At 30.3% G+C, this 25,979-nt stretch overlaps 3 protein-coding genes across 7 annotated transcripts; 2 read left to right on the top strand and 1 right to left on the bottom strand.

Annotated features, from left to right (window-relative positions):
- The first annotated feature begins 4,736 nt into the window (after positions 1 to 4,736).
- Positions 4,737 to 9,198, top strand: LOC129296205 (E3 ubiquitin-protein ligase BOI-like). 5 transcript variants are annotated; one of them, XM_054934797.1, is made up of 5 exons: positions 4,962 to 5,201; positions 5,301 to 5,358; positions 7,143 to 7,322; positions 7,681 to 8,054; positions 8,579 to 9,198. In XM_054934797.1, the coding sequence occupies exons 3-5, from the start codon at positions 7,217 to 7,219 to the stop codon at positions 9,128 to 9,130; spliced, it is 1,032 nt and encodes a 343-aa protein (XP_054790772.1). In that variant the 5' UTR covers positions 4,962 to 5,201; positions 5,301 to 5,358; positions 7,143 to 7,216; the 3' UTR covers positions 9,131 to 9,198. The 5 variants fall into 5 exon arrangements, with proteins under 5 accessions (XP_054790775.1, XP_054790774.1, XP_054790773.1 ...); XM_054934796.1 differs by having other exon boundaries at positions 4,962 to 5,217; XM_054934800.1 differs by lacking the exons at positions 4,962 to 5,201; positions 5,301 to 5,358 and adding an exon at positions 4,737 to 4,753.
- Positions 9,199 to 10,854: 1,656 nt separating this feature from the next.
- Positions 10,855 to 12,086, bottom strand: LOC129296203 (cytochrome b-c1 complex subunit 8-like). Its single transcript, XM_054934793.1, has 2 exons — positions 11,837 to 12,086; positions 10,855 to 11,130 (listed from the first exon to the last, which is right to left on the bottom strand). Exons 1-2 carry the CDS (start codon positions 12,004 to 12,006, stop codon positions 11,082 to 11,084), a joined length of 219 nt encoding a protein of 72 aa, XP_054790768.1. The 5' UTR covers positions 12,007 to 12,086; the 3' UTR covers positions 10,855 to 11,081.
- LOC129296204 (thaumatin-like protein) lies at positions 12,077 to 20,350 on the top strand. The gene is made up of 4 exons (XM_054934794.1): positions 12,077 to 12,151; positions 17,947 to 18,028; positions 18,594 to 19,070; positions 20,041 to 20,350. The coding sequence occupies exons 1-4, from the start codon at positions 12,077 to 12,079 to the stop codon at positions 20,235 to 20,237; spliced, it is 831 nt and encodes a 276-aa protein (XP_054790769.1). The 3' UTR covers positions 20,238 to 20,350.
- Positions 20,351 to 25,979: the final 5,629 nt, after the last annotated feature.

Genomic DNA, 25,979 nt, shown 5'->3' with positions numbered 1-25,979 from the left:
TTGGTTAATCACTTTCTAAGACTGGTTTGCTTGAGATCTCATTAGAAATGTAGAAGATCATTAACATCAGGAACAAAGTTAGGGTTTAAGTATGAGGGCGTCTTAATTTAAAAACAAATATAATATAATTTTTTTTTTGAATATAACATGATACATTAATCCAAACAAATAAACAAGGAAATTAGTTCAGATTCATCCTGCGAACTCTTTTCATCATCCATGACCTACCTATAGAAAGGTAGTTGATCAAAGGCATAAAAATATTACTTATATTAACTAAAGCATGTTGGTAGGGATGGCTTTCAAAAGAACAAAAGAATTAGAGATGAAAAAAAAAGTTGTGCATGTCATATTCAATGTGTGAATAACACTTTGGCTTCAGGTGCAAGTTGGATTGATGATGAATTTCTTTTGTGACACAATTAAGATCTTTGAATATGGCTTGCACTACTTACACTTAAGACAACAATGTTTTTTGACAAAATGATAATTTTATTTTATCTTTAACGCATTCAAAAAATAAAGGCAATAAAAGTCAATAGAAAGATATCTTTTGATGTGCAAATAAGTGATGATAGGGTGTATTTATAGATATTTAAGTGATGTTTTGAAATGATACTTTTTAAATAATAAAACTCTCATTAAAAGTTATACCTACTATTGGTTCATGAACAATCTTATGTTAATTTGTGAACATTCATGTTAGTTCATAAAACTACGTAGTTTAATAATTAATATTAACAAATGGTTATTTATAATAAATTTCATGAAAAAAATCCTTTTAATATGTAAATTTTTCTTGAAATAGATTTCCTTTCATGAAATGATATCTTTTAGTTTTATAATTCTTCAAATGTGCTTTTAGAATTTAAAAAGACATAAACTTGATGACAATAACTCCATGCATAATCATCCATAAAAACTTTCTTAATTTATAAGGGCATGTCTTTTTAAAAGGATATCTCTTTATTTTAAAAACCTTGTATAATTTTAAAAATTTCAAAAATAGAGGAAACAGGCATTTGAGTTAAACCTAACAATCCAATCAACATGACTGTCTCTAATTACACCATCACACCAGAGAGTACCATTCTTGTAGGACCTATAATTGTCTAAGTGATATTCAATTTCAAAAGGTCAAAATTTGTAATAATGAGTGTTTAGTGAAGGATTAGAAAGAGTGATGGAGGATTTAAGAATATTCATATTAGCCTTGGCCCTTTGTAGGGTTGCTAGCCTGAATAGACACTCTCACCTTCATCATTACAGCACAATAATCTGCATCTAAAACATCATATATTCCAGCAAACATATCTTGACTTAATTAAGCTCTCGAAACTCAATGCATTTAATTTTAAACTTTTTCATAAAAAAATTATACAATAATCCGTTGTTGAAATAATGTTTTTATATACATATTTGTATAATATCTTATACTATAACATATAAAAAATTATACAATAATTAATTGTTGAAATAATATGTTTTTATAGACTTATTTGTATAAAGGACATGAATTGTCTCGGATAATGATGTGGGAACGTTAGAATAAGTAGAGAAATGGTCTGCGTGGTCGGTTGTACACTCGTAGTTGTACCTAAAAGTTTGTGCACCAAGATGGGAGTAGTGGAGCCGCAGAAGCTGAGGCGTACCATAGTCCACCTCCAACCCCGCGCTTACGCGCCAGAATTCCCCGCCAAACAACCGTGGGGCCCACATCCCCCGTCTGCTCTCATCAGTATAGTTCGCCCTAGTCAGAGTTTTTATTCAAGACTTACGTTTCCTTCTAAGAAAATCAACTTCCCCAGTTCTTGCTTTCGTACCAGTATTGGTATTAATATTAATTAATACTTAATTATTAATAATTAATCAATTTAGAATTAGCACCCAGGGATTGAATACTCTTAATTATATGAAACTGAAACAAACTTCTTTTTTTTTTTTGGCCAGAGAAAAGGATATCATTAGTTCATTACCACAAAAACGAAACGTTCAACAGCCCAAGGCAAATAACAAACAAAAGTAAAGACAAATAGCAAAACAAAGAAACACACAACAAACCCGCAACAAAATTAAAGGCTTATTTGTTTTTTATTTTTGAAAACTATTTTAAAAAACAAAAAAATTTAAAAATTTGCTTGAATAAGTATTTTCAGTTTAATTATTTCTAAAACTGTTTTTATTTTTTATTTTTAAAAACAAAACGATAGAAAAAACTTCAAGTTTTTTTGGTTTTATTTTTCTTGTTTTCAAAATATACTTTATTTAATTATTAAAAATTACAGTTACCTTAATTAATTTTTATCATAAATTATTATTATTAATTACTTATAATTATCACTATCAATTCAAAGAACGCTTATTCATATTATTTGTTTAAAAAGTTCTCAGAAATTTGATTTTATAATTTTGTAAGTTATGGACCTAATACTAATACTAGACAATTAAGCCAATCTTTGCTAGGTGTCGGGCGCCAACCAAGCCAAGTTGTAGATCACCTAATAGAGCCTTGACTTATTTTGAGTCCTATTTCGTAAATGATGGATTGAATACCAGCCAATGGAACTAATCTTTGTTCGGAATCTAATAGTATAATTTTTAATCCAAAGTAACAAGGTGTTAAGTTCGAGTTCTGATTATATGATATTGATTAAATTCTTAATAAAAGGTGTGCCTTTCAAAGAAGTACTCGTAAGTTGCTAATCAAATCAATCTGGGTCAAAGAATTAAGATATTAGAGCGAAAAAAAAAACTCCCTCTATATTAAATTATAAAATATTTTAAAATAAAATTACGTGTATCAAAAAAGCTTATTAAATATATTTTATAACTTTATTTTTTAAAATAAAAATATAAATTTTTAAAAATATATTTCATTTAATATTTTAATTCTAAAAGAATATTAAAAAATATATAAAAAAATTAACATCAAAAAAATATAATAATAAAATTTTTATTAAATTATTTTATATTTTATGACGGCGGACTCAAAGTAATTTTATAATTTAAAATAGAAGTAATAGTATATTATTTAATATTTAAGTAATTAAAATTAAGTGATTGATTTGGAGGTTGGGTTCATGGAACCGACCACCTCTGCCACATTTCCTAACTGAAGCAATGATTCTCGATAACGCCGAACAAAGGCTCAACCATTCTCATATACTCCAACAAATAAATGCTATTAATAATAATAATAATTAATAGCATTTTCGATTAATTTGTTGTTTTTTATAAAAACCTACACAGAATCTTTATATTCATACACATAGTAGAATTCACCGCTATATTTTATTATTTTATTGACCTAGGGCCCTTTAATGTCCATTTTTTTAATCTTTTATAATCTCTTAACGTTTTAATTTTATTTTTTATTTTTTGGATCATTGATTTTTAAATATAATCAAAGACATTTTAATATTTTGAAATTTTAAAATCATAATTTTTTATATTTTTATTTTTTAAAGAAAAACACTACGTGATTAAGATACAAGCTTAAAATTAGTATGATTAATTTGTGGGGTTTTCCTCAGTTTGATTCCCAATATTTATTTATATATAGAATAAATTTAGTTGAAAAGAATCCATATTTTATCTTTCACATTTAGAGGCAACTTAGTTCCCTTTGGACGTACCAGATATACAAAAAAATAAAATAAAATAAAAAACATTCAATAAATGTGAAATAAGTCTTGATTAAGGTACGATGAAAAATCTTATTGTTAATGCTTTATTATCTCATGTGTGTCTAAATTGAGTTTGTATGTTGATTGATGACTTTCATAAAAAATATTGATTGATATATTTATGCACATGTAGTTATAAAATCATACTTGGATAATGGACAATAATTACTTAATTAGCTTATATTGGGATTATGCATGGTAAGGAAATCCCTTACCATTATAGTTTCCATATATATAAGGTTCTTTACATGATTTTAAATCTAATATGACCATTAAATAAAGTGATTAGGATTATGGCTACACAAATGAAAATATCTTATAAAAAGGGGTCGACGAAGATTTGAAAAGAAAAAAGTGAATGACATTGGAAGACACAAATTAAATTAAACTTGAATAAGGATTGAAAGATTTAAAAATCTAAAATAAAGATTATAGCTCATTTAATAAATTCTTGTAAAAATTTGTTACTCTCATTCCTTAAGTTGCAAATAAAAATTTGCAAGTAAGATTTGATAATTTGTAAAGAAGAACCTTGTCAAATAGAGTACATCAATATTTGAATAACATTGTGAATTAACTAATCCTATTTGCAAATTTGTGTTTTGAGTGTTGCAATTAGAGAAACGAGTGTAGCACATCACTAAAAATTGTGGATGTTTAACAAATTTTTCCTTTACAAATGACAAATTTCACTTGCAAATTATGGGATGAGAGCATCAATTAAACCAACTCACTAATCTTAGATCCTTATTTTAAATTTTCAAATGTACTTTCGATAGATATTTAAGTTTAATTTAACATTAAAAACTCATATCATATTATCATATTATTATTATTTTTTGTTATTTATAAATAACGTAATTTTATTTCTTATACGCGGGTATGTAATTAAAACGCGTAACTATGCGTACAAAACGGCACATAATACACAGTAGTAATAATAATAGTAATAATAGGTAGATAGAAAGAGTCCAGCATAACGTGTAATGGGACGAAGAACGAAGAAAGCAGAATTGCGGGATTTCAGAGGCGAGTGGGGTCTGGCGTCTTAGCGTATTTCCAGCATCGTGAGTGAAGAAACAACGAAAAAAAATATAGTAATTTATTTATATTTATATTTTTTATTTTCATTTTATTTGGAACGGCCATAGTTTCGTTTTATTTCACAATTATATTTTGGTTGCGATGAAGAAGAAAAGAACGGAAATTTGTTTGCGTAACCAACCACTCTCCCACCGATTGGATTCATTTTCCACCCTCAATGGCAATTGCAATAATAATATTAATAATTAATAATAAAAATTAATAAACACTTCCCTCGATTTCCCAGCACCCACTTCCCCTCCACCATCTATTCTATATCCTTATTCCAATCGCATCTTCGTCTCCATCTTTATCTTCATCTTCATCTCATATTTTCTAGATCTCTCCCTCCTTTCTTCCCGTTTCACTGGAAGGTTCTTTAAGATCATTCTTTGAATCTTGATGCTACAGTTTGATCTGCTTTCTTTTCCGGTGATTCTCTTCTAAGGTGTTTTCTGGGTTTTTTCCCTCCCTTTTTTTTGGTTTTTATGATAAAGCTTTGTGTTTTGATCGAAATTTATGATTTAATAGGTTTGAAGTCGATAGCATTGTGGGGCTATCGCGATAATCCAAAGGGCGGAATATTAAGGTTGCGATGGATTGCACTTGATTGTTCTGCTTCTTTTGTTGAATTTGTTTTGATCTTCACAAGATATTTTCCAGATTCAAAGGCTGGGTTTTCTTTATTTATTGATAATCTTTTTCTTATTTAACCCTCAGCTATATTATTATTTAAGAAATCTTGATGGGTTTCTTTTTGAAATCGCTGTTCTTACCGTTCTGATATTGATACTACCAATTGCGATCTGAACAAAAGATTTTTCTCAGGTTTTTCGTTTTTTATTTTGCTGATCGTAACCCTTTCCTGTATAGATGGCTTGGTAGTTTGAAAATGACAATATATTTGGACTTACAAAGCCCTGATATTTTATGCCATTTCCCTACTCCGAGATTCTTCGCCTTCCCATCTTATTTCCATCCATTCATAACTTTAGACTGTTAGACAGCCACTTTTAGTTACTCATCAACCATCATCTCTTGAAGGGTAAAAGATGGGTTTTTGGTTACCACAAGCCTCTATACATTTTTGCTTGGAGGTTTTAATGGGCTTCTATTAGTTTTGTTTGTAATTTATATTGCTTCTAATTCATTTCCTTCACCTTATCTCATGTTAAATTGAAATGTAACCAATTGGTTGCATGTCAATTTCTATTTGTGCTACTTATCAAAAGGATAGGAAAGAATAAGTAGAGTAAGAAATAACACTCTATATGCCAAGTTTCGGTGATGTTAGTTTTTGTTGTAATTTTTTTTCATTGGATATGATGTGCTTTAATGAAAATAAATAAGAAAATACGTTCGGAAACAATACTGTGAAACTGGAACCAAGCATGTTGCAGCTGATCATGTGAAACATTTCATGGTTAAAGCATGTTTATACCTGAGCACTTGCCCAAATACTTTCTCATGGAAATTAGTTCCCTCCTTCAGCCACTTTCTTAAGTGGAATACTGATAATAGGTTATAAGGTTGGGGATGTTAATTCATTTATCTGGGATAAAGTCCAAGGCTCAACCAGTTACGTTTTTGGTTAAATGGTCTAATCATTAATTCTAGTTTTTGTGTTTTGCTCCAAAACATGTTGCTGAGTGAAATTCGGCATTCATTACATTGTACAGTTAATTGTATGAGAATGATGACAGCCAACATTTGACTTTGATACACTTAAGGATTATACTTACCTATTTTTGCTAAAGGCAGTAAGTTTTCAGTAATTAGATCCTACTTAATTGTTATTCCTTTTTGTGCCTTATATTAAAAAAATGTTAAGAATGAATATAGTAATTACTGTGCTTTATTTAAAGCATTTCTTTTTTCGGTTCTTTTATATATGAATGATTCAAAAGAATATAATTTGAAGATGAGATGTATTGTGTGTGGTCTTCTTTGAATATATAGTTCAGTATATCTCTACCCACTACCGTACAGCTTCCAAAATTAGTCTCTGATTGTGACTAAAACCAACTCAACTTTCCTTGTTGGGGAATTGTATGTGTTCCTTGATTTTGGTTGGAGTTCATACTTTGTAGATGTAAAGTTTTTTTCCTCTAAACAAATAGAGGACAATGGAAAACTTGCATCTCCCTGGGGTGACTATCAGACATTATAATCATTACCAAACTGCTTAAACTGATTTGCCCATTGAAGGGTCCTGTATAAGACAATCATCGCCCTTTCTTGCGCTGATTCCTTTTTGTACTGTGCTTGTGGTGCTCATTCTGCATGGGGTTGGCAATGCTGGAATATTTCGTGCAGTTGACCTTTCATATTTTAAATTTGTGTTATTTACTCCCCTTCTTTTACTCCCTGTAGATATTTGGTGGAAGCTTCTTTTCATTTCTTAAAAGGTGTGTTACTTGAGCTAAGGAGGCATTCAACTGGGAAAAATGTTAGGGGCCAACAATGGAAATCCTGTTCTTCCTGGTTTCCTGGACAATGCCCACATGCAATACCAAGCTAATGCAGCAAATCAACTGCAGTTGTTTGGAAACTGTAAGTTTTCTCATGTCTTCTTTTTTGGTGATAATGAAATTGTTCACTGAATATATTTTGTTTGGAATATGTTTGATTCACTTGTTACATGTCTCTGCTATGTTGGTTAGACTGATGTTTATGGTTGGAGCTATGCTTATAACATGGCTGTTAACCCACTGCATAGTTGATGCACGTTATTATTGATAATTGCATTTCTTATATAAAAATGGTAAATAAAGGTATTGTTTCCTTGATTAATTTTTTGTACTTGGTCTTTTGTCTCGTGACTGACATCACTTAATAGGATAAGACTTATTGTTGTGCTGGTGATGCTTAGCCTTATGACTGAATGATGAATGGGAAATGTCTTTTGCAGTACCTGCTGGGTGTAGTGTTGATCCAGTTAATTACTTTGGAAATGAGCATATTAGTTCCATGGTTCGGCCAAGCAGACAAAACAGGGAAATGGATGACCTGTGCAAACAGCAAAGGCTTCAGATTTCCTTAAATTACAACTTCTGTCAAGATGAACCTGCTCGATCAGCAAGTATTCCAAACCCAAACGCAAATCCAAATCCCGTCTCAACAGGATTGAGGTTGTCTTATGATGATGATGAACGCAACTCATCTGTCACTTCTGCAAGTGGAAGCATGACTGGTGCACCTTCAATCATTTTATCCCTTGGTGACAATATTAAAACTGAGCTTGACAGGCAGAAGCAAGAACTGGACCAGTATATTAAACTTCAGGTAATTTATTATGCTCAGCTCTCAGTATTGTCATTTGAAGTTGTTGGTTGACGTCATCTAGGTGCAAAATCAATTGTGTTACTCTGATGCTTTCATATTGCGGTACAAGCTTACCATGTTTTCCTTCTACTATACTATTTGTCGGAGCAGTTAAGTCTCTAATTTCGTTAGATCAATCAAGCCCCATAATTTGACCTTTGATCACTGCAGCTTGATATTATTTTAAATTTTAATGTCCCCATGCATGGTAAGGGAGTTACATATAATTATTTGAAGGAAATCGTAATTGCAACAAACAAAAAATTCATATCATCATTCCAATTGCTATAGCATAATTTAGACACACAAATTCTGGACTCAACACTGGAACGAATGATTGCTTCATTGCTCAGACATATTATAGACACAAGTGGTGCCTTGGTTACAGAATATTATCAATCATGTCATGTATGATGTATACATACATATATGTATATATATATTTGCACTTCTCTGACTCCTTAGTGTGATTGATTTCTGCACAGAAGGAACAATTGTCAAAAGGATTGAGAGACATGAAACAAAAGCACATGGCATCTCTTCTTACTGCCATTGACAAAGGTGTAAGCAAGAAGCTAAGGGAAAAAGATGTGGAGATAGAGAACATGAACCGTAGAAACCGAGAATTAGCAGAGAAAATAAAGCTGGTAGCCATGGAAGCACAAAACTGGCATTACAGAGCAAAGTACAATGAGTCGGTCGTGAATGTTCTAAGGAACAATCTCCAGCAGGCCATCTCACAGGGAGCTGAACAAGGGAAAGAAGGGTTTGGGGACAGCGAGGTTGATGATGCTGCGTCAGCCATTGACCCCAATAACTTGCTGAGCATCCATGGTGTTCCCATGAGATCTACTGGCAAGCAGCAGCGAGGCATGGATGATGCCATGATTTGCCGGGCATGCAAGGCGAAGGAGGTTTCAATGTTGTTAATGCCTTGTAGGCACCTGTGCTTGTGTATGGAATGTGATGCTTATGTCAATGTTTGCCCTGTATGCCAAATGATGAAATCTGATAGTGTCCAAGTGTATCTTTCTTAACTTACAAAAGGGTAAGTACTTAAAAGGGGAGAAAAATGAAAAATGCAATGGAAAATACATCATCATCCTGCCGTCTGTGTGCCTGTTGTGTCATTTCTGCTTAATTTATAATATCTGAGTGAACTTGTCACCATATATCACTTGACTTCTAAGGATGTTACTACTATCCAATTTGCTTTGTTAGATCACAAAACCCTCATATTCCCATTTTCGTTTAAATTTATATATGTGTAAATCGAGTCGTGGATTTTAAATGAGAACCTGGTACATGACAAGTATTCCTCTTCAAGCAGTTTCAAATAAACTAGATGTAGGTTGCGAGTATTCAATGCACAATAAGATACATAGTTGACGTGCGCGCGCGCACGCATATAATATGAAACGTATATTAAAATATAATTTTAATTCAGAAAATATCTGAACTAGTATATTGATATAGTTTTTTATAGTAATAATAAATAAAACATAATTATTAATTATTATTATAGTCTTTTATATCTAATTTAGGGTCTATACACCAAAAGATTATATTCCTACTTTTTATTGTCAAGAAAACTTAATCTTTGACTTTAAAAGCAAATGATAAAAATATATTGAAAATAAAAAAGACTAATATGAAAATATTTAATAAAATTTAATTTTTTTAAAAAATGATCTTAAATGATTGACTTTAAAATATTAACTTGTAATTTAAAAGTATCAAATACATATTACCAAATAATTAAAAAAACAATTTTCTAATATTTTACGGATGCGCCAATATCATCGATGCCAATACAGATCTATGGGACAGTTTGAAACATCCGTGTTTCATAGGGGAAACGTCTAGTAGATAGCATCATCACAGCCACCGGTTATGATGGTTGCTAGTAATTTTCTTTCTTTTTTATTTTATTTTGGGTTAATTATAACCTATAGATAGGTATTGATTGATTGAATTTACATAAAGACCTTTACATTAAAATTTAAAACAATATTTTACTCGATACAACTTTACACTTCCACATGCCTTAAAATTCAAATCATTCAATGTATACATTTCTGCCAGCCGGCTCAAGTGTTGAAAAATTCGAGCTAACCACTATGAATTTTACCTCTCACGGCGTGCGAATGTTTACTATCAATTCGTCTTGTGTTCACAATATCAGGGGCCCTCCATTAACCTCTGACTTTGAACGTGATCATCCTCCATCAAATTGTCGCGGGCTTGTGGCCTAAACATTCTGAAAAATCAAATAACGTAATGAAACCACTCTCTTGTGAAGTTAAAAATTACGCATTCTGGAACGCTGGCTGGATGATGAAAAGTAGGTGAAGCGTTAGAAAAAACATAAGTAATTTTTAAATAATTTAGAATTGATTACCGTTGTAAAAAAATAATTATTATTTAGTGATTATGATATTTTTTATTTATAAAAAAATTTATTATTTAGTTATTTTAAAATTTTATAATTATTTACATATCTCGCATTTTTAAGACATTTTCTCTCATATATTTTATGGTATTATTTTCGTAAGCTACTTATCAAAATAATTAGAAATATATATTTTAGTTATTTTAAAAATTTAAATAAGCATCATAAAATATTACAAAATAGATTTTTTTATAAAAAATAAGTGATTTTTATATAAAAAATAGTGTTAAACAAACAGATCTGAGATAGATAAAAATATATAACTTCGACAAAAATCACGTAAATTTAAAAATTGCTAAACATAAGTGACAAGATTTCAAGTCAGCCTTTTTTTTCCTTTTCCTTCTTCAGGAAGGACAAAGGAAAGCTCAGTTACCCAAACAGAAACTTGGCAATACTAACACAAAAGCAAACTTTCGATTTTGTAATTACATCATAGACTGAGTTGGCATAGTACATTCTTCTAACATACAACACTTGAGCATACTGATAACTCTCTATTACATGTATCACCTAATAAAGTTACGACATGTTCTTCAATAACGGTGGGCTAGCTTCTCCTTCTCCTTGTATTGTTTCACATACCTGCATCCATTTGAAATTAACAAGTACCTTACATTAGCATTTTAATTCCTTCAACGCAAAATTTCATGAAACAATTCGAACATTCTCAGTCTCGACCGCTTCTTTTGGACCCAGTCTATTAATTGCTCATTAACTTTTACCATGTTGATAGTGATTATATGTATATGGTTTAATTAGAACACACTAAGTCCTGGGCTTAGACCTCCAATCACAATAGCTTTTAAAGTTCTCTTCAACGTGAAGAATGCGCAGAGACAATCTACGGGACATTCCTAGACTCTAGTTCACCGTAAGTTTGTATAAACTACAACAACAAATAATTTTCCATATACAGAGACCCATGATTCCACTCAAAGCAAATCCCAAGTCTGGGTTCTAAATTGCAATTAATCAAACAGTTAATCTGCTACATTGATCCTCAACCCCACAAAACACACCAAATGAAGTTGTAAATTCTTCATAGGCAAGATGCATGATATATACTAAGTCAACCAGTAAAGTCTGAGTTTCGACCAGCCACATACAGACTACAGAGTAGAAATAGAAATACTTCAAACCAACTCTTATAATTGATGACCAAAAAGCACACACATATGACTCGAAGTCTTGCAGTGGTTGAAACACTTGGTATACGATTCATGCTTGGAGATTTTTAATCTTCTTGTCTTGGATGAAAGAAAAAAGAATAAAAGAAATTAAGAATTACGCGTAGGTGCCGACAAGGGGAGAGAGGAAGAGCAAGGCGTTGAGCCAATTTTCGGAGACTTTCTGGTTAATCTTTCCGGGCAAGTCCTTCCACAGTCCACTCATCACCTTCTGCTGAAACGGCGACAGGGCGTAGACGACTGCCTTCATCCTCACCGGCTGCTTCCCCATTGTCTTTCGCCTGACGGACGATCTGAAAATGCAACGGAGCAATACTCATCATGTCTAGTTCTGCTCTCACATGGGTCACTCTAGAAACTCCTACACTATTCCGTCGCCCATTTCACTGACAAGTGTCTTCTCCTCAGGCGTCCATGTCAGCTTTATATCCCTTGTGTCGCTTCTTCCTCTCATAGGATTGGAATTCTTGTTTCATTTTTTTTTAAATAAGGAAAAGTTTAGAACATGTTGTAAAACTGGTCGTAGAGGTATTAGTATTGCTGAGCGACGAGATTTTCATATCAATGGCTAAATTTTTATCAATTAGATAAATTGATTTCTTTTTATTCTTCTAATTCTCTTGTAATGTTCACATCCTCAATTTTTTATTTCTTTTCTTTTAATTATAAACTTGTATAATCGTGTAATTTTGGTTTTTTTTTTTAAAAATATAAAAATGTAGAATTGCATTGATTCGTGACTGGCTGACTGCAAAGTGAGAATGTATATTTTTTGGGAAAATGACAAATAAAAATTTTATAAGAATATTCATATCAAATTAGAATTTTTTTAACATTAATATTCTTAAATTTTAGTACTCTTTTTACTATATTTCAATGCTGAAGTTCTTAATTTGGTATTGATATTTTTATAAGGTTTTTATTTATCATTCTTCCTATTTTTTTTTTTTTAATCTAGAGGCTTCAACCTCGATACCACACATGTTAACCGGTTGGAAAGTAATTTCATTAGGAAATGGGTAATTGAGTCAATTTCTTAAATTCATTTGATTACACGAAGGACCAAAAGACCAGACTAATGGACTGAAATTGCAATTTTATTATTTAAATATTTCTAAATACTACTATTTGTTCTAAAATTAATTTTTACTTCCTGTTTTGGTTGGAAGGAAAAGGAGGGGAGAGGAGAAAAAATTTAAATTAATTTGATTTAAAATAAAAAATGCAACATGAGGTTAAAGTTTTTTACTAAAAATAAATTGTAAGATCATTAATAAAAAAATTTAACTTATTCATTTTTTTTGTTTACTAAAATCAAACTCATTAAATCTCTCATGCCCTTCCCTTTTTTACAATGTTCCCCATGGACTGTAGAATATAGTTTATAATCACTTTTAGTACTTTTGGTATTTAAGATTACTTTGATTCTGTATTGGGTTTTGGAAGAGGTTTTGCAACAGTTAAAAGGGTTTTCTCTGCTAGATATGAATGTAATCAATAATTATAAACAAATTCATGTGAAAGATAAATTGTTGAATGATTTGTGGTTACTTAGAGAAATAAACTTTTGATAGTATTGAAAATGAAAAAAAATTATTCAACACTATCAAAATATAAAAACTTATGAGTTCCACGAGATCATGCAAGGCATTTTGAACTCAATCCCATTAGAGAATGATACACTTTTGATTTTGGGCTTGGAAGATATGAGAAATCATATACAAGTCATTTTCAGGCTGGCCGATTTGCATTGCTAGTGTTATATATGCGTTAATGATATATTTTTCTCATTCAATGTTTTCGTTGTTATTTTCTTCTCCTTGTCTTTGTATTTGTCATGTTGACATTTTGGTATTAATTGTTCTTGTTTTCAATTTGGAAACTTTTATTTACGATGGTCTTTTTTATTTACACTATCAAGTCTTATTATTCTTAGAATCATGAATGAAATTATTTGCAACTTGATGATGCGAAAGAAACCCTATGCATCTTAAGGAGGACTGTTATTTTAACTCGGCTAAATACATGATTCAATATAGGCACAATCGACTCTAATACTAGATTAGAATGAGTATGATAAAAACGACATTAAGCATTGCTATATGGTCTTGCTAGTAAAACTTGCTTAAAGTGGGTAGTGAGATTGGCCACTTGGGTCGATGTTAGAGTTCTCTAAGTAATGTGCTTGCGTGTAGATATATAGGTACTCCATGTCCAACTGTCAATTTCTTTGATCTCTCTTCAACAGCTTTGATGCTTGTTCTTTAGCTTATTACTTTTATTTGTGAATGGAGCTACTTTATAATTATGTGATTTGTTCCACATCTTATTTGATTGACATATTTTATACTGAGATGTGAAGTTGATGATGAGCATTCTTTTTCAAATATGACTCACAGTTGTGTCCTCACTTCCTTATTTTAATCTTTTTTTTTAAGTCCTCTCTTCCAACTCCTTTGATATGTTTTTGTGAATTTGCAAGTTATGAATTTTAAGTCACAATTGTTTTTCTCTCCACCATTTTCTTTTTCTTTTTGTTCTCTTAAAGTCAAATATTTTTTTTTTCTGTTAAGCTCTTTTCAAGTTATAATTACCCTAAATTGTTATAACTTTTTAATATTTGAATTTTGCGTATAAGGTTAGCAAATCAAGTTTATAACATTGGATGTTTGGTTCTTTATCTCATTTTTAGAATTTTGTTTACTTGTTGCATAGTTTTTTATGGGCATTTTTTTATAAATAATTCCTGGTCTTTCCTCTGTTTTTTCCCCTTTCTTGTTTTATTTGTTGCCTTCTTTATTACTTGCTTCCTCTACTATAGTTTTTTGTTCATTTTTTTGGCCCTTGGTTTTTTGTTCAAATATATATATATATATATATATATTTGCACTGATTATTATGTTGAAGTTCTAGTTTATATATCTTAATTATATTCTTTTCAAGTTCACCATGTTAAATTGGATTTCTAATTTATGGTGTTAACTTTTCTTATGCTTTGGATTAAATAGAATGAATAAGGGGTATTTAAAATGTTGTTGCCAAGGATATGGAGCATTTTATGTAATGAAGAGTCGTTATGGGCGTACGATATTAAAGGGAAGTTGATAGATTCATTCATAGATGAATATACATGGAATTGGAAATGCCTTGTTATGTTCATTTATTTGGCTATATATTTTTATATGTAAGTAGTTTTCATGTTAAAATACTATGTTAATTTTATGGTGCTAATGTCAAAATGAAATGTGCCAATTTGTTGCAGAGAACAAAAGTTGTATATATTTTAAAGCTCATTTCAATTTGTTTTTCTTCTTAATTTAAATATTTTATATTTAAATTATTGTATATTTGAACCATTCAAATCAATTAATCTGTTAGGTTTTATTCAAAAAACATGTTATTTTTAGCATAAATTAAAAAATTAAATACATATAATAAGTTTTTTCTTTGAGTTTTTTTAATAATCTTTTCCTGTGAGGTTTTATATTTTGGTAGTGTCGAATAATTTTTGTATTTAGATACCATCAAAAAATTATTTCTCTATATAAGTAAACAAACAATTATTTAACGATTTATCTCTCATGCAACTTTGCTTATAATTTTTGATGATATCCATAGAACAAAAAGCCTTTTTAACTGTTGCAGTTATCACTTGTAATATCAAAGCTAATTTTAAAAGCAAATACATCAATGAATATACAATGCGTGAAAATTGTACGAAGATGCTATTTAGGATTTATTTTTTTAACTAAAGTGAAGTTGGAAGAAATGAAAAAACTAAAGGAAAAAAATTCAATTTTAATGAGAAAAATAAATAATAAAAAATAAAATAATGAGTATAAAATGCTACATGAGCCAAGAAAATTAAGTATAAAAAATAAAAAAAACTGAATGGCATAAAAAGTAATACTTCCTCCGTTTAAAAATATAAAGTATTTTTTAAGAAATTAAATGTTAAAAAGTATAAAATATTTTTAGTTTTTCGAGGTGTAATTATTACCTTTTCTTTTTCAAAAGTGACCCTTATTAATAATAACTTAATTGTAAAGTGTTTAATGGGGATAAATATAAAAAGATAGAGTTAATTTAAAAGTAAATAACTATTTTATTGAGGTGAAATCTAATTAAAAATATCTTATATTTTTAAATAAATGGAGTATTATTTATTACTAGGGGCAATTAATACCTATGAGATGGGGGTACATAATACACACATTATATATATTTATTAAAGAATTTGAAAAATATTTGTGGAGGCTGTTGCTTTCTCTATACTAATGATTTAAAAATTTGACCAAATCAGATGGTTAGACCAATTAAATTTGGATCCATTAATAGCTTGATTTAGACCAAAAAATTATTTTTATAATTGAGCCGAATTAGAGTTGAGCCACTATTAAGTTAAAAATAGGAGTTGAACCAAAAATTGAAGAGGTTTTCAAAAAATCAAACAATTTTATACATAAAATTAGAAAAAGCTTAATTTTTTTAAAAAATTAAAAATTATATCCCACTAAAAGCTAACTTTATTTTTAGACAACTAATATGCATAAAATATGATTTGAGACTTTTTTTAATAAAAGTGTTGATAATTATAAGTGTAAATATTAATACTTTTGAGTCTTCTCATTTCTAATTTAACTAAGATTTATCTATATTTGATAAATTATAAAATTATAATTTATATTTATAATATTCTTAATTTATAATCATGTTATATCATTTTATTAACATAATATAATTTTTTATCTTATATTTATTTCATATATATATATATATATTTAATATTATTTTTTATTTAATTATTATATTATAGGGAGGTCGAAGTGCAAAAATTGAGAACCATTAGCTCTTTCGTTGTAACATCCTATCCTCTTTCAAAACATTTGTTCTTAACAAACTCGTAGGTTCGTACTTGCCTCGACATTCTGCTTTCTCTCACACATGTCATTTTCTGAATACAAAAACCACAAAAAATGTTACTTCTTGTTTTAAAAAAAATGACAATACAAACTCTCTAAAATATATAAATAATAATTTAATTTTTTTAAATGTCATAATTTTATCAAATTATCTTTGTTAAAAATAAAAAAGTTTATAAATTTTATCTAAATAATTATAATTTTTTTATATTTATAACAATGCAACCATAAATCATAACTTTACATTTTAAATTTTTTATTTACTGTTGCATTATTATAAATATAAAAAAAATTATAATTATATAAACAAAATTTGTCAATTATTTTATTTTTAACAAAAATAATTTAATAATTTATATAAATTTATTAATGACAGAGAAGTTTTAGAGATTTCAGTGAAATTATAACATTTTGAAGGATCAAATTATTATTTATATAATTTAGAAGAATTTCATTGTATTTTCCCCTATTTTCTAACCATGGTTTTGGATGAATTGAGAGAGTTGGATTTTATACATTTTCTCTTCCTTTACTAGGCTTAAAACGATATCATTTTGAGTTTAAAAATTAAACATATTTAAATAAAAGGAAAAAAATAGTACATTTTCAATCGAGAAATTTGTTGGGCCACTAGAATAGTTAAATTAAAAATTAAAATAAAATAAAATAGAGATGTTAGGATAACTTTTTTAATCAAAATATCTTTAATATCCACCCAAATATGGAATATCATACTCCCATCAAAACTTTTTAGTTTTCCATTTTTTTTCCATCATAGTTTTTTGGGAGAATGACATTTAAGGCCCTTTTAACAAAATTTATTACAATAAAAGTTTATAAGTTTTGCATTAGATTTTGTCTTATAAAAACATGCATATGATCTTAAAAGCTGAACCTTTACTTATATTTTTGTAAAAGTTTTCTTAAAAATTCAGTTTTTAATAACCACATATTTTTTTTTAAAAAGAAAATATCACATACAAATTAAAACTTATACATGTATACTTATTGCCATAAATTTCCTTTTTTTTTTTTTTGTAGAAACGTGAATATTATTCAACTCAAAATAATTGTACAGATAGAAGGGTTACATCGAGACAAAATAAAAGGATAACAAAGCTCGAAAAGACACAATGAGCTACGTTACAGCTGGGACTAAATCCTTATTGCCATAAATTTCTTTGATAGATCTTAAATGTCATTCTACCATAGCATTTTAAGTTAGCCTTAGCGTTTTGGAGCCTCTATCAGTTTTCGTTCTCCGCCTCTTCCAAGTTTCTCATTCTTAGCCGTCTCAGCCACCTCCTCCGTGCGGCTTCGTCTTATGGTCTAGTGTGGAGAGAAGATTGAGACCGAAATCTTTGTTCCCAGGTTTGTGCGTGCATTGAGCATTTATATTCATTTTCAATATACCTTCTTTCCTTTTTCTTCCTTCGTTTCGGGCTCTTCTCTTCCACCTTCGAGTGCTCAATCCTTCTCTGCCTCTCTCTCAGTTCTGACCCATGCTTCAAACTCAGATCCTCCTTGAATCTCTCCTTCCGTGATCTCCCTCTCTTTCGTGCTCCATGGTTTGCGTGGGCGATGAATTAACCAGAGGAGAAGCACGTCCCTCTTAATCATATTTTTATATTATCCGTATGATGCTTTTCATCTTTTGATTTTTTTTTTAATTTTGATTCCTAAAGAAAGATTATGGAGGATAAAGAAAAGAAGGAAGGGTTCAGCCCAAACATGGCGGCACAGCCCAGAGACGCCGGCGAAGACTCTTCCCTTTTATGTCTAATTCCATGCTTTGCCATTATCATCTTGGGATCCGGCTGCCTCTTTATCTCGTCCAATGCTGGAACTCTCCCTCTCTCTCTCTCTCTGTTTCTATGTTTCTTTCACCTTCACTCTCCCCTCAATCTCTGTCTTCTTGTTTTTTGAGTGGTTTCAGAGAAATCAGTTACACTTCATAACAAATGCTCGCACTCCGTTTGGCCGGGAATACAACCCAGTGCCGGAAAACTCCTTTTGGCTCGCGGAGGCTTCAAGCTCCCGCCCAACATGTCCCACGCTCTAAAGCTTCCCCCTCTCTGGTCCGGCCGCTTCTGGGGCCGTCACGGCTGCGCCTTCAAAGCCTCCGGCCGCGGTCGCTGCAAAACCGGGGACTGCGGCGGCTCCCTCTTTTGCAATGGCACCGGTGGCACCCCTCCGGCCACCTTCGTGGAGTTCTTTCTAGGCAAGCATCACGACTCTTACGCCATCAGCCTTGTCGACGGCTACAACCTGCCTGTCTCCATCACCCCGTACGGGGGATCTGGGACATGCGGCGACGTCAGGTGCGTGATGAGCGACCTCAATCTGATTTGTCCGGCAGCCTTGCAGGTGAGGTCTCACGACAAGAGAGCGCTGGTGGCCTGCAAGAGCGCCTGCTCTGCTAATAGGGACGCGGAAGCAGAATCGTGCTAGTTTAGGGACAGAACCCTAAAAAAAACAAAAACACAAGAACAAAAAGAAAGGGACGAAATTTATGACGGAAATAAAGAAAGGTATGAAGTAAACAATAGGATAATGATCAAGGAAAAGATCCTCTAGAGCACCTGCCTCTAAGAACCTCAACCTTCGAAGACACCACAAGAGTTGATCACGCTCTTGATCACGTCTGTTTCTCACACGGGATACCACCACAAAGCACTAAGGCTCACAAGAGTTATAAACTCTAAAATGAATAATTTCATTCAACTTCTGTCTTCTTTACAATAGGGAGCATGCCTAATTTATATAGGCTCATAGAAAAATATTTCCTAAAATTAAAACCCTAATTTCCTAATATTAAAAGGAGAAATAATATAAAATAATGATAAAATATTTAGCCACATAATTTAGGAGATGTGATCCTAAAATTATGGGATTACAAAATTTAGAAATTAATATTATAATTAATTCTAACCTTTGACTAGACTCAAAATAGAAAATCAAATCAAAGGACCATTAAAATAGGAAATAATTTAGGAGACAATCAAGGGATCATAAAGGATTTAAAATCATGCCACCCTTGACTTCTTTACTAGGGTTTCATGCCTCCTTACTTGCAAGAGGCTCAACTTGTAGTCTTCCTTGCATTGGGCTAAGGTCTGCATCTCTTGGGCTTGACTCTTCATGAGTTTGGATCTTAAATACATTATACACGTATAGATGCTCTCCTTTGGGCTTGAGAGGAGTGCCCCAATGCTCTCCAAGCTCTTGAACTTCTTGCACAAGACTGAACAAGGCTTGCTTTATGGCTTTGGTTCGGGCTCTTGTCATTGGACCTCCAATATGTTGTAATGGGTCTTTAGGTACGTTGGATTGGAAGTATTGGGCTCCTTCTATGTCACCATGCTCATGATTACCATCCTCAGGCTTCGTTGCCATTAATGCTATGTCACCCGTGCCATGGGGTCCATCATCTGCCTTCATGCCGACGGCGGATTGCATGATGTTCAAGATGTCGTGCCCTCAGGCTCGCTTTTCAGCATACGATGACCCCACCAGCATGGCTAGATGCACTGCTGATACTAACTATGTCATCACTTTCTGCCCTGGCGGCGGCCATTGATATGTTTCTGAGCTTCTGGTTGTGACTAGCGCCACTTGACTGTAATTTAATTCGGTTTAGTGTGCTGTGTGGTAGTAATAGAGATTATAATTTTATGGTCTGTGAAAATTGCAGTGTGTGATAGATGATGTTATGAAGATATGCTATATATATATATATATATATATTGCTGATGCTATCGAGTTTCTTTGAAATCAGCCATGATCTCGAGCTGCTAAAGCAGTTCAGCGAGGATCAGCAAAGATGAAGATTCAGTGAAAACACAGGTTTAACAACAGTGATGTTTTGTATCTTGGAAAACAATTTTATGTATATTTCGTGGGCAGTGCTTTTGATTTTTTCATTAATATATGTCTGGTCTTCTTGGTTTGGTTCTGTAGCGGATGAATATTAATAACTTGATTACTGTGAATATCATTACAATATCATATGAAATAAATATGAGATATGAAATGGGAAGAAATAGAAATTAGTTATAAGTGGGTCGATTAAAATTACAAATTAGAGGAAAGCAGTTGAAATTCCTGGACCATGTGCCCCAAATATGAGTGGTTTTAGTGTAAACATCAGTGGATATGTATGTAGTTACGTCATAATTAATCCTTCTGAAAAAAACACTTCAGAACCAAGGAAGAGAAATTGTTTACATATCAATTTAATTTATATACTTATGATTATATATACACAAGTAATCTTTTTGGTTGTAGTTTTGTGTGTGTATGTGTCAAAAGAAAGTTCCATGTTGTCTAAGTGAGAGAAGGCTCAAGTGTATAAATAATGAGAAGTGATTTCAAGTGCCTTTGTGGCACATGGTCCAGTAATTAACCGGATATTGACCAGAAAATTTGAAGAAATTTGATTTTATTATATAGTAATAAGAAATTTGATTTCAACTCCCCACATTACTTTGCAATGCAAAATTTGATTTTATTATTATATGAAACCTCAAGAACTTGTATATAATTGATCAGACCCACGAATTTCTGTTACAATATAATTAATTTACAAATATTAATAATTAATTACTCGATATTGTTTAAAAGAGAGGGAGTTGATTATTTATGCTCGAGACATAAGAGAAATGAGAAAAATGTAGAGACTATCTGAAAAATCATATCCGCCAATGTGACATGGACAAATCCTACCTACCATTCCTTTACTTAGCTTTTTCTTTTTTTAAAAAATTACTTATAGATAACATTCTATCTGTGGCAATCTTATTTGAAACACGATCAGACATTAAATGTAGGCATATCTTTTAGTAAAAATTCAAACATTGATTTATTATGTTGTAAAAAACTAGCTGTTTTTTTTTAATCCAACATTCGTTAGTTTATTTACTTACCTTACTTTTGGAAGGTTATTGAAAAAGAAATTAAAAACCATGATTATTTTTATTACCTGGGAAAATCATGAAATTAAATGAAAATAAAAAAGAAAGAAACAGGTCGTGTTGCTTTGCTTATAAGGGAAAACAAATAAAAAAAGAAAGAAAGAAAGAAACAGTGGTGTTGAAATTTGAAGTGAAGGAAGGTATAGGTAATGAATGTGAACATTTAAGGAGGGACATGGTTGAAATTGGGAAGAGGACAGTGATGGTGACAAAATCCTAAAAGAGAAAAATAACACTCATATGGATGACACTGCCCTGCCCTGCACAATCAATGAATCTTTATTACACATGCAAGGAAAATAACACTAGATTTTTTTTTCTTTTTTTTTTTTATGGAATTGAAGATGCATCTCATTGTGTCTTGGTCAATGACACCGACCCTATCTCCATTTACACCATTACCCCACCACTCCTCCTCATCCTTGTCCAAATGTTTAGGACGTGTTTCACCTGACTTGAAAATAATTTTAAAAAATATTTTTTAATCTTATTTATAAGTTACTTTTAATTATGTTTTACTAGAATCAAAATTTTTTATTAAATCTTATTAATTTTGTCTTATAATTTAATAATTTTTTACATATAGTCTCTAATAAGCAGGAGCCATGTTGGCTTGAGGAGGTGTATCTTTAGGAAAAAAATACAAATAAGGTATATAAAATTTACAACTTCACACCCCATACACTTAATATCTTGCACTCTTTAAATTAAATAAAAAATATTTAGGCTCAAAAAATTATTAAATATATAATATTTTAATTGTTTAAATAAGATATGAAGAGCATATTTATAATAAAAGATCATATCAATTTTTAAAATAAAAAATGATGATAAAGCTATTTATGTAAACATGAAGAATGCTGGTGGGTTCGGCAAACTCAGAGGAATACCAGTCGTAGCCAAATTCTACAAAAAAGAAGAGAAGGCATAGAAAGAAAAGGAGCCATTTTTGAAGACAGTACTTGGAAGTGCAGTGACATTGATATTGTTGGGGGTGTGTGGACGAGGAATTGTGTTTTGCACTTGTTGCCACGTGATTTTGGGTTTACTGACTGTAATAAACTTTTTTGGGCCTCATTGAGAATGATTTAACTGAAATTAACAAAAAATAGTAACATATAATTTACTAACTATTTAAAAGGATAAATAGAATGATTAATTATGAAAGGCGTACAAATGCAATAATAATAAAAGAGGAAAACAATGAATAATGCATAAAAGTAAAATTGAATAGGAGAAAAGAGAGGCAGTGGCATTTAAATTGTCGGTATTGAGGAGTGACGAATAAGCAGAAAAGATAAGAAGGTCGCTTTCACAAATCCAAAGGCATCTCTCACGTCGAGCTAAAGTTACCACATAAAACTGGCATTTTTAAAAAAATTACAAGTTAAAAATTTTAAATTTAAATAATGTAAAATACATTTAGGTAATTAATATATAAAAATTATAAATATTTTAATATTAAATTATATTCTTTAAATTAAATTTAGATCAAAATGATGTATAATTTTTATTATAATAAATATAATAAAAAAATATGAAATAGTATTTAAAATTTAAATGATTCAAATTTTATCAACATTAAAACTAATGAACACCATCGATGGACCCACACACATCATGAAATAAAACGGCATTGTGCTTATCAGTATAATGCTCATCATCCTCAAGAGCATCTTGAGCTCATTAGGGGTGATGAGTTCTAGATAATTCAAATTTAAAATTTATATTTATATTTATATATTATTTTTATTAAAATAAAATTTTTATAAAGTTTTAATAAATTTTTTCATTATTGTTCTGGATAATATAGATTTTACACAGTTCAATTTAATATTAAATTTTTTAATAATTTTTTATAAATTCATATATAAAATATATTTTTAATTGTTCAGATTTAATATTAAATTTTTTATAAATTTTTATTTGAAAAAATAAAATATTTAAAATAAAGATAATCTTTAAATTGATACTCTCAAAAAAATATTTTTTAAAATAAAGTTGTAAGGTAAAAACTTTAAATATGAATTGTCTATAGTAAATTTGCACTATCAATTTATAAAAATTATAAAAACTTTAATATTAAATTTAAATTATTTAAATTAAATTTGGATTGTCACGTGACAGGCACAAAGTTAAGTTTGATTCTAGATACTCTCTTTTATTAAAATATTTTTTAATGGTTAAAAATGTAAGGCATTTTTATTTTTGTAAGATATAATAATTACCTTTTTTAAAATTTTTTCTTTTAAATAAATTACTTTATATTTATTTTAAGGTCAAACACCATATTAATAAAAATAAAAATAGAAAGATATAATTAGCTTAAAAACAAGTAATTAATTTATTAATGGGTGAAATTTATTTAAAAGTACTTTACGTTTTTTAATGGAGGGAGTACTTCTCAACTTTACACTTGTCATTTATATATTAGTTGTTATAAGTTATACATGGTGAAACACCTTACACAGTTTATTATCAAGAAAATATACGATTCTGTACAAAACTTATGGTTTTGTCTACACCATTTATGCTATTTCGTTTTCTTCCCCAACATCTCTTGCCAAAAGAGGTTCTGAGCCACTGTTAGCAAATGAATAACCATCTGCGTCTTAGGTGTTTCCAGTTTCAACAATTAATACCACAGTCTCTCCAACTTCTCTTGTCATAATTAAGACATGTCTGATTCCAACGTCCATGGAGCAGATTGATCTGAACGAGGTAGTGAGAGTGACATGAGCTTTTTGAATATGGGTTTCGTTCTTATTCCATGAATGCAAAATTTCACCACGTACACGGACTTGAGAATTCAATTTTGTCTATCATCAAGTTGCTTTTTTGTTTTTGAATGTGTATCAGAGGGGGAAAAATTAGTCAATCTTTTTTATCCGCATTTTTAATTTCTCTCAAACCTAGAAAGCGAATAGAGTTGGATGATCTGAATGACTGAATAATCAAAAAAATTTACTATTAACTTCTGCTTTGCATGCCCAACCCCTCTCACAAATTTTTTTTCATCGTATTTATAAGTCACTTTAAATACATTTTACCAAAATAAAAAAATATTAAAACTTATTAATTCTGTTTAAAAATTTAATAAGTTCTTAACTTTATCCTTATTAAATATATATATTTTAACAATATATTTTCTCTATTCAATGTTCAATAGAGGGTAACGAGAAATTTTGTGATGAAAATTTATTGATGTAACTTATAAATAGGATAAAAAAATTTCTCCCTATTTTATAAATAAAATCAAAGGAAATAAAGTAGAACATTATTGGAGACAAAGCCATGAAGAGGATGAGTGAGAGAGAAAGGAATATTGGAGGGAAAGGAGGTAATGGTGTAGGTGAGGAAGATAGTGGCAGTGGTAGGGGTAATGGCAACAAGTAGGAAGGACGAGAGGAAGGGATAATTTTCTCAAGGAAAATCCCACTGGGTAAGAAGGATGTTGTGGGGGAGAAAGGAGGTTTGAATCCCAATTTATATAAGCATTGGAAAAATAAAATTATAAAATATATTTAATAAATTATGTTATTATATATAATTTTATTTAAAAATATCTTATAATTTAGTACGGAAGAAATATACTTTTGGGGAGACAGAGAGACAGAACTTGAGAATTAAAGATACAAGAAAATGAAAACAAAGGAGTGCATGTTGCTTGTTAAGTGTTTATACCCAAAAATGATAAACAAGTGAATAAATGTGCCCTAAAAAGTCAAAATAGCCATTAAAGATTTCCGGAAACAAAAGGCCCGTGACCACTACATTAAAAGATTTACAAAGTTGAATATAATTACTCAAGTTATTGCGGGTGTGGTAATTGGCATTTAAGGAGGTAGGCCATAGGCGTTTTACTAAAAAGGAATGAATTGGTCGGGAAGAGCCAGGCATACCAGCAAAGGAATCTTTCCTTATTCAGACTAGTGCCAGCGAGAAAGACAAGACAATGGCACTGTTAGTGGACTCATTAAGAGATAATCAAGAAAATTGGATAAAGAAATTTATGAAATATCTTGACAATCGTCCTGTTTAACTTGTGTGTATTCTTGAAGGTCAACATATTTGTTCGAATAATAAATTTATTAAAGTCAACATTTTTTAACTTTTTAGAATCTCCCATACCCATTTTGCTTGAGTTTTTTTTTTTTAAATTATTCTCCTATAAAAATTATCAAAAGAATTGGGAAACTCATTATAAAAAATTGGACTACTACTTTTTAATCATATGTCTATGGAAGCTAATAAATATGTTGAGAATGATAATATAGATTTTAATTTTTTTTTATATTCCACCTCTAGGGTATAGAAATCTTTTGTACTTTAACAAGACATGAATTGTT

This window comes from Prosopis cineraria, unplaced genomic scaffold (assembly GCF_029017545.1).
Source record: "Prosopis cineraria cultivar Desert tree isolate PC_DT_omini unplaced genomic scaffold, ASM2901754v1 PC280, whole genome shotgun sequence".
In the NCBI taxonomy this organism is placed as follows: Eukaryota; Viridiplantae; Streptophyta; class Magnoliopsida; order Fabales; family Fabaceae; genus Prosopis; species Prosopis cineraria.
Note: the sequence above shows the minus strand (reverse complement) of the source record. Positions and strands in the feature narration are given on the sequence as shown.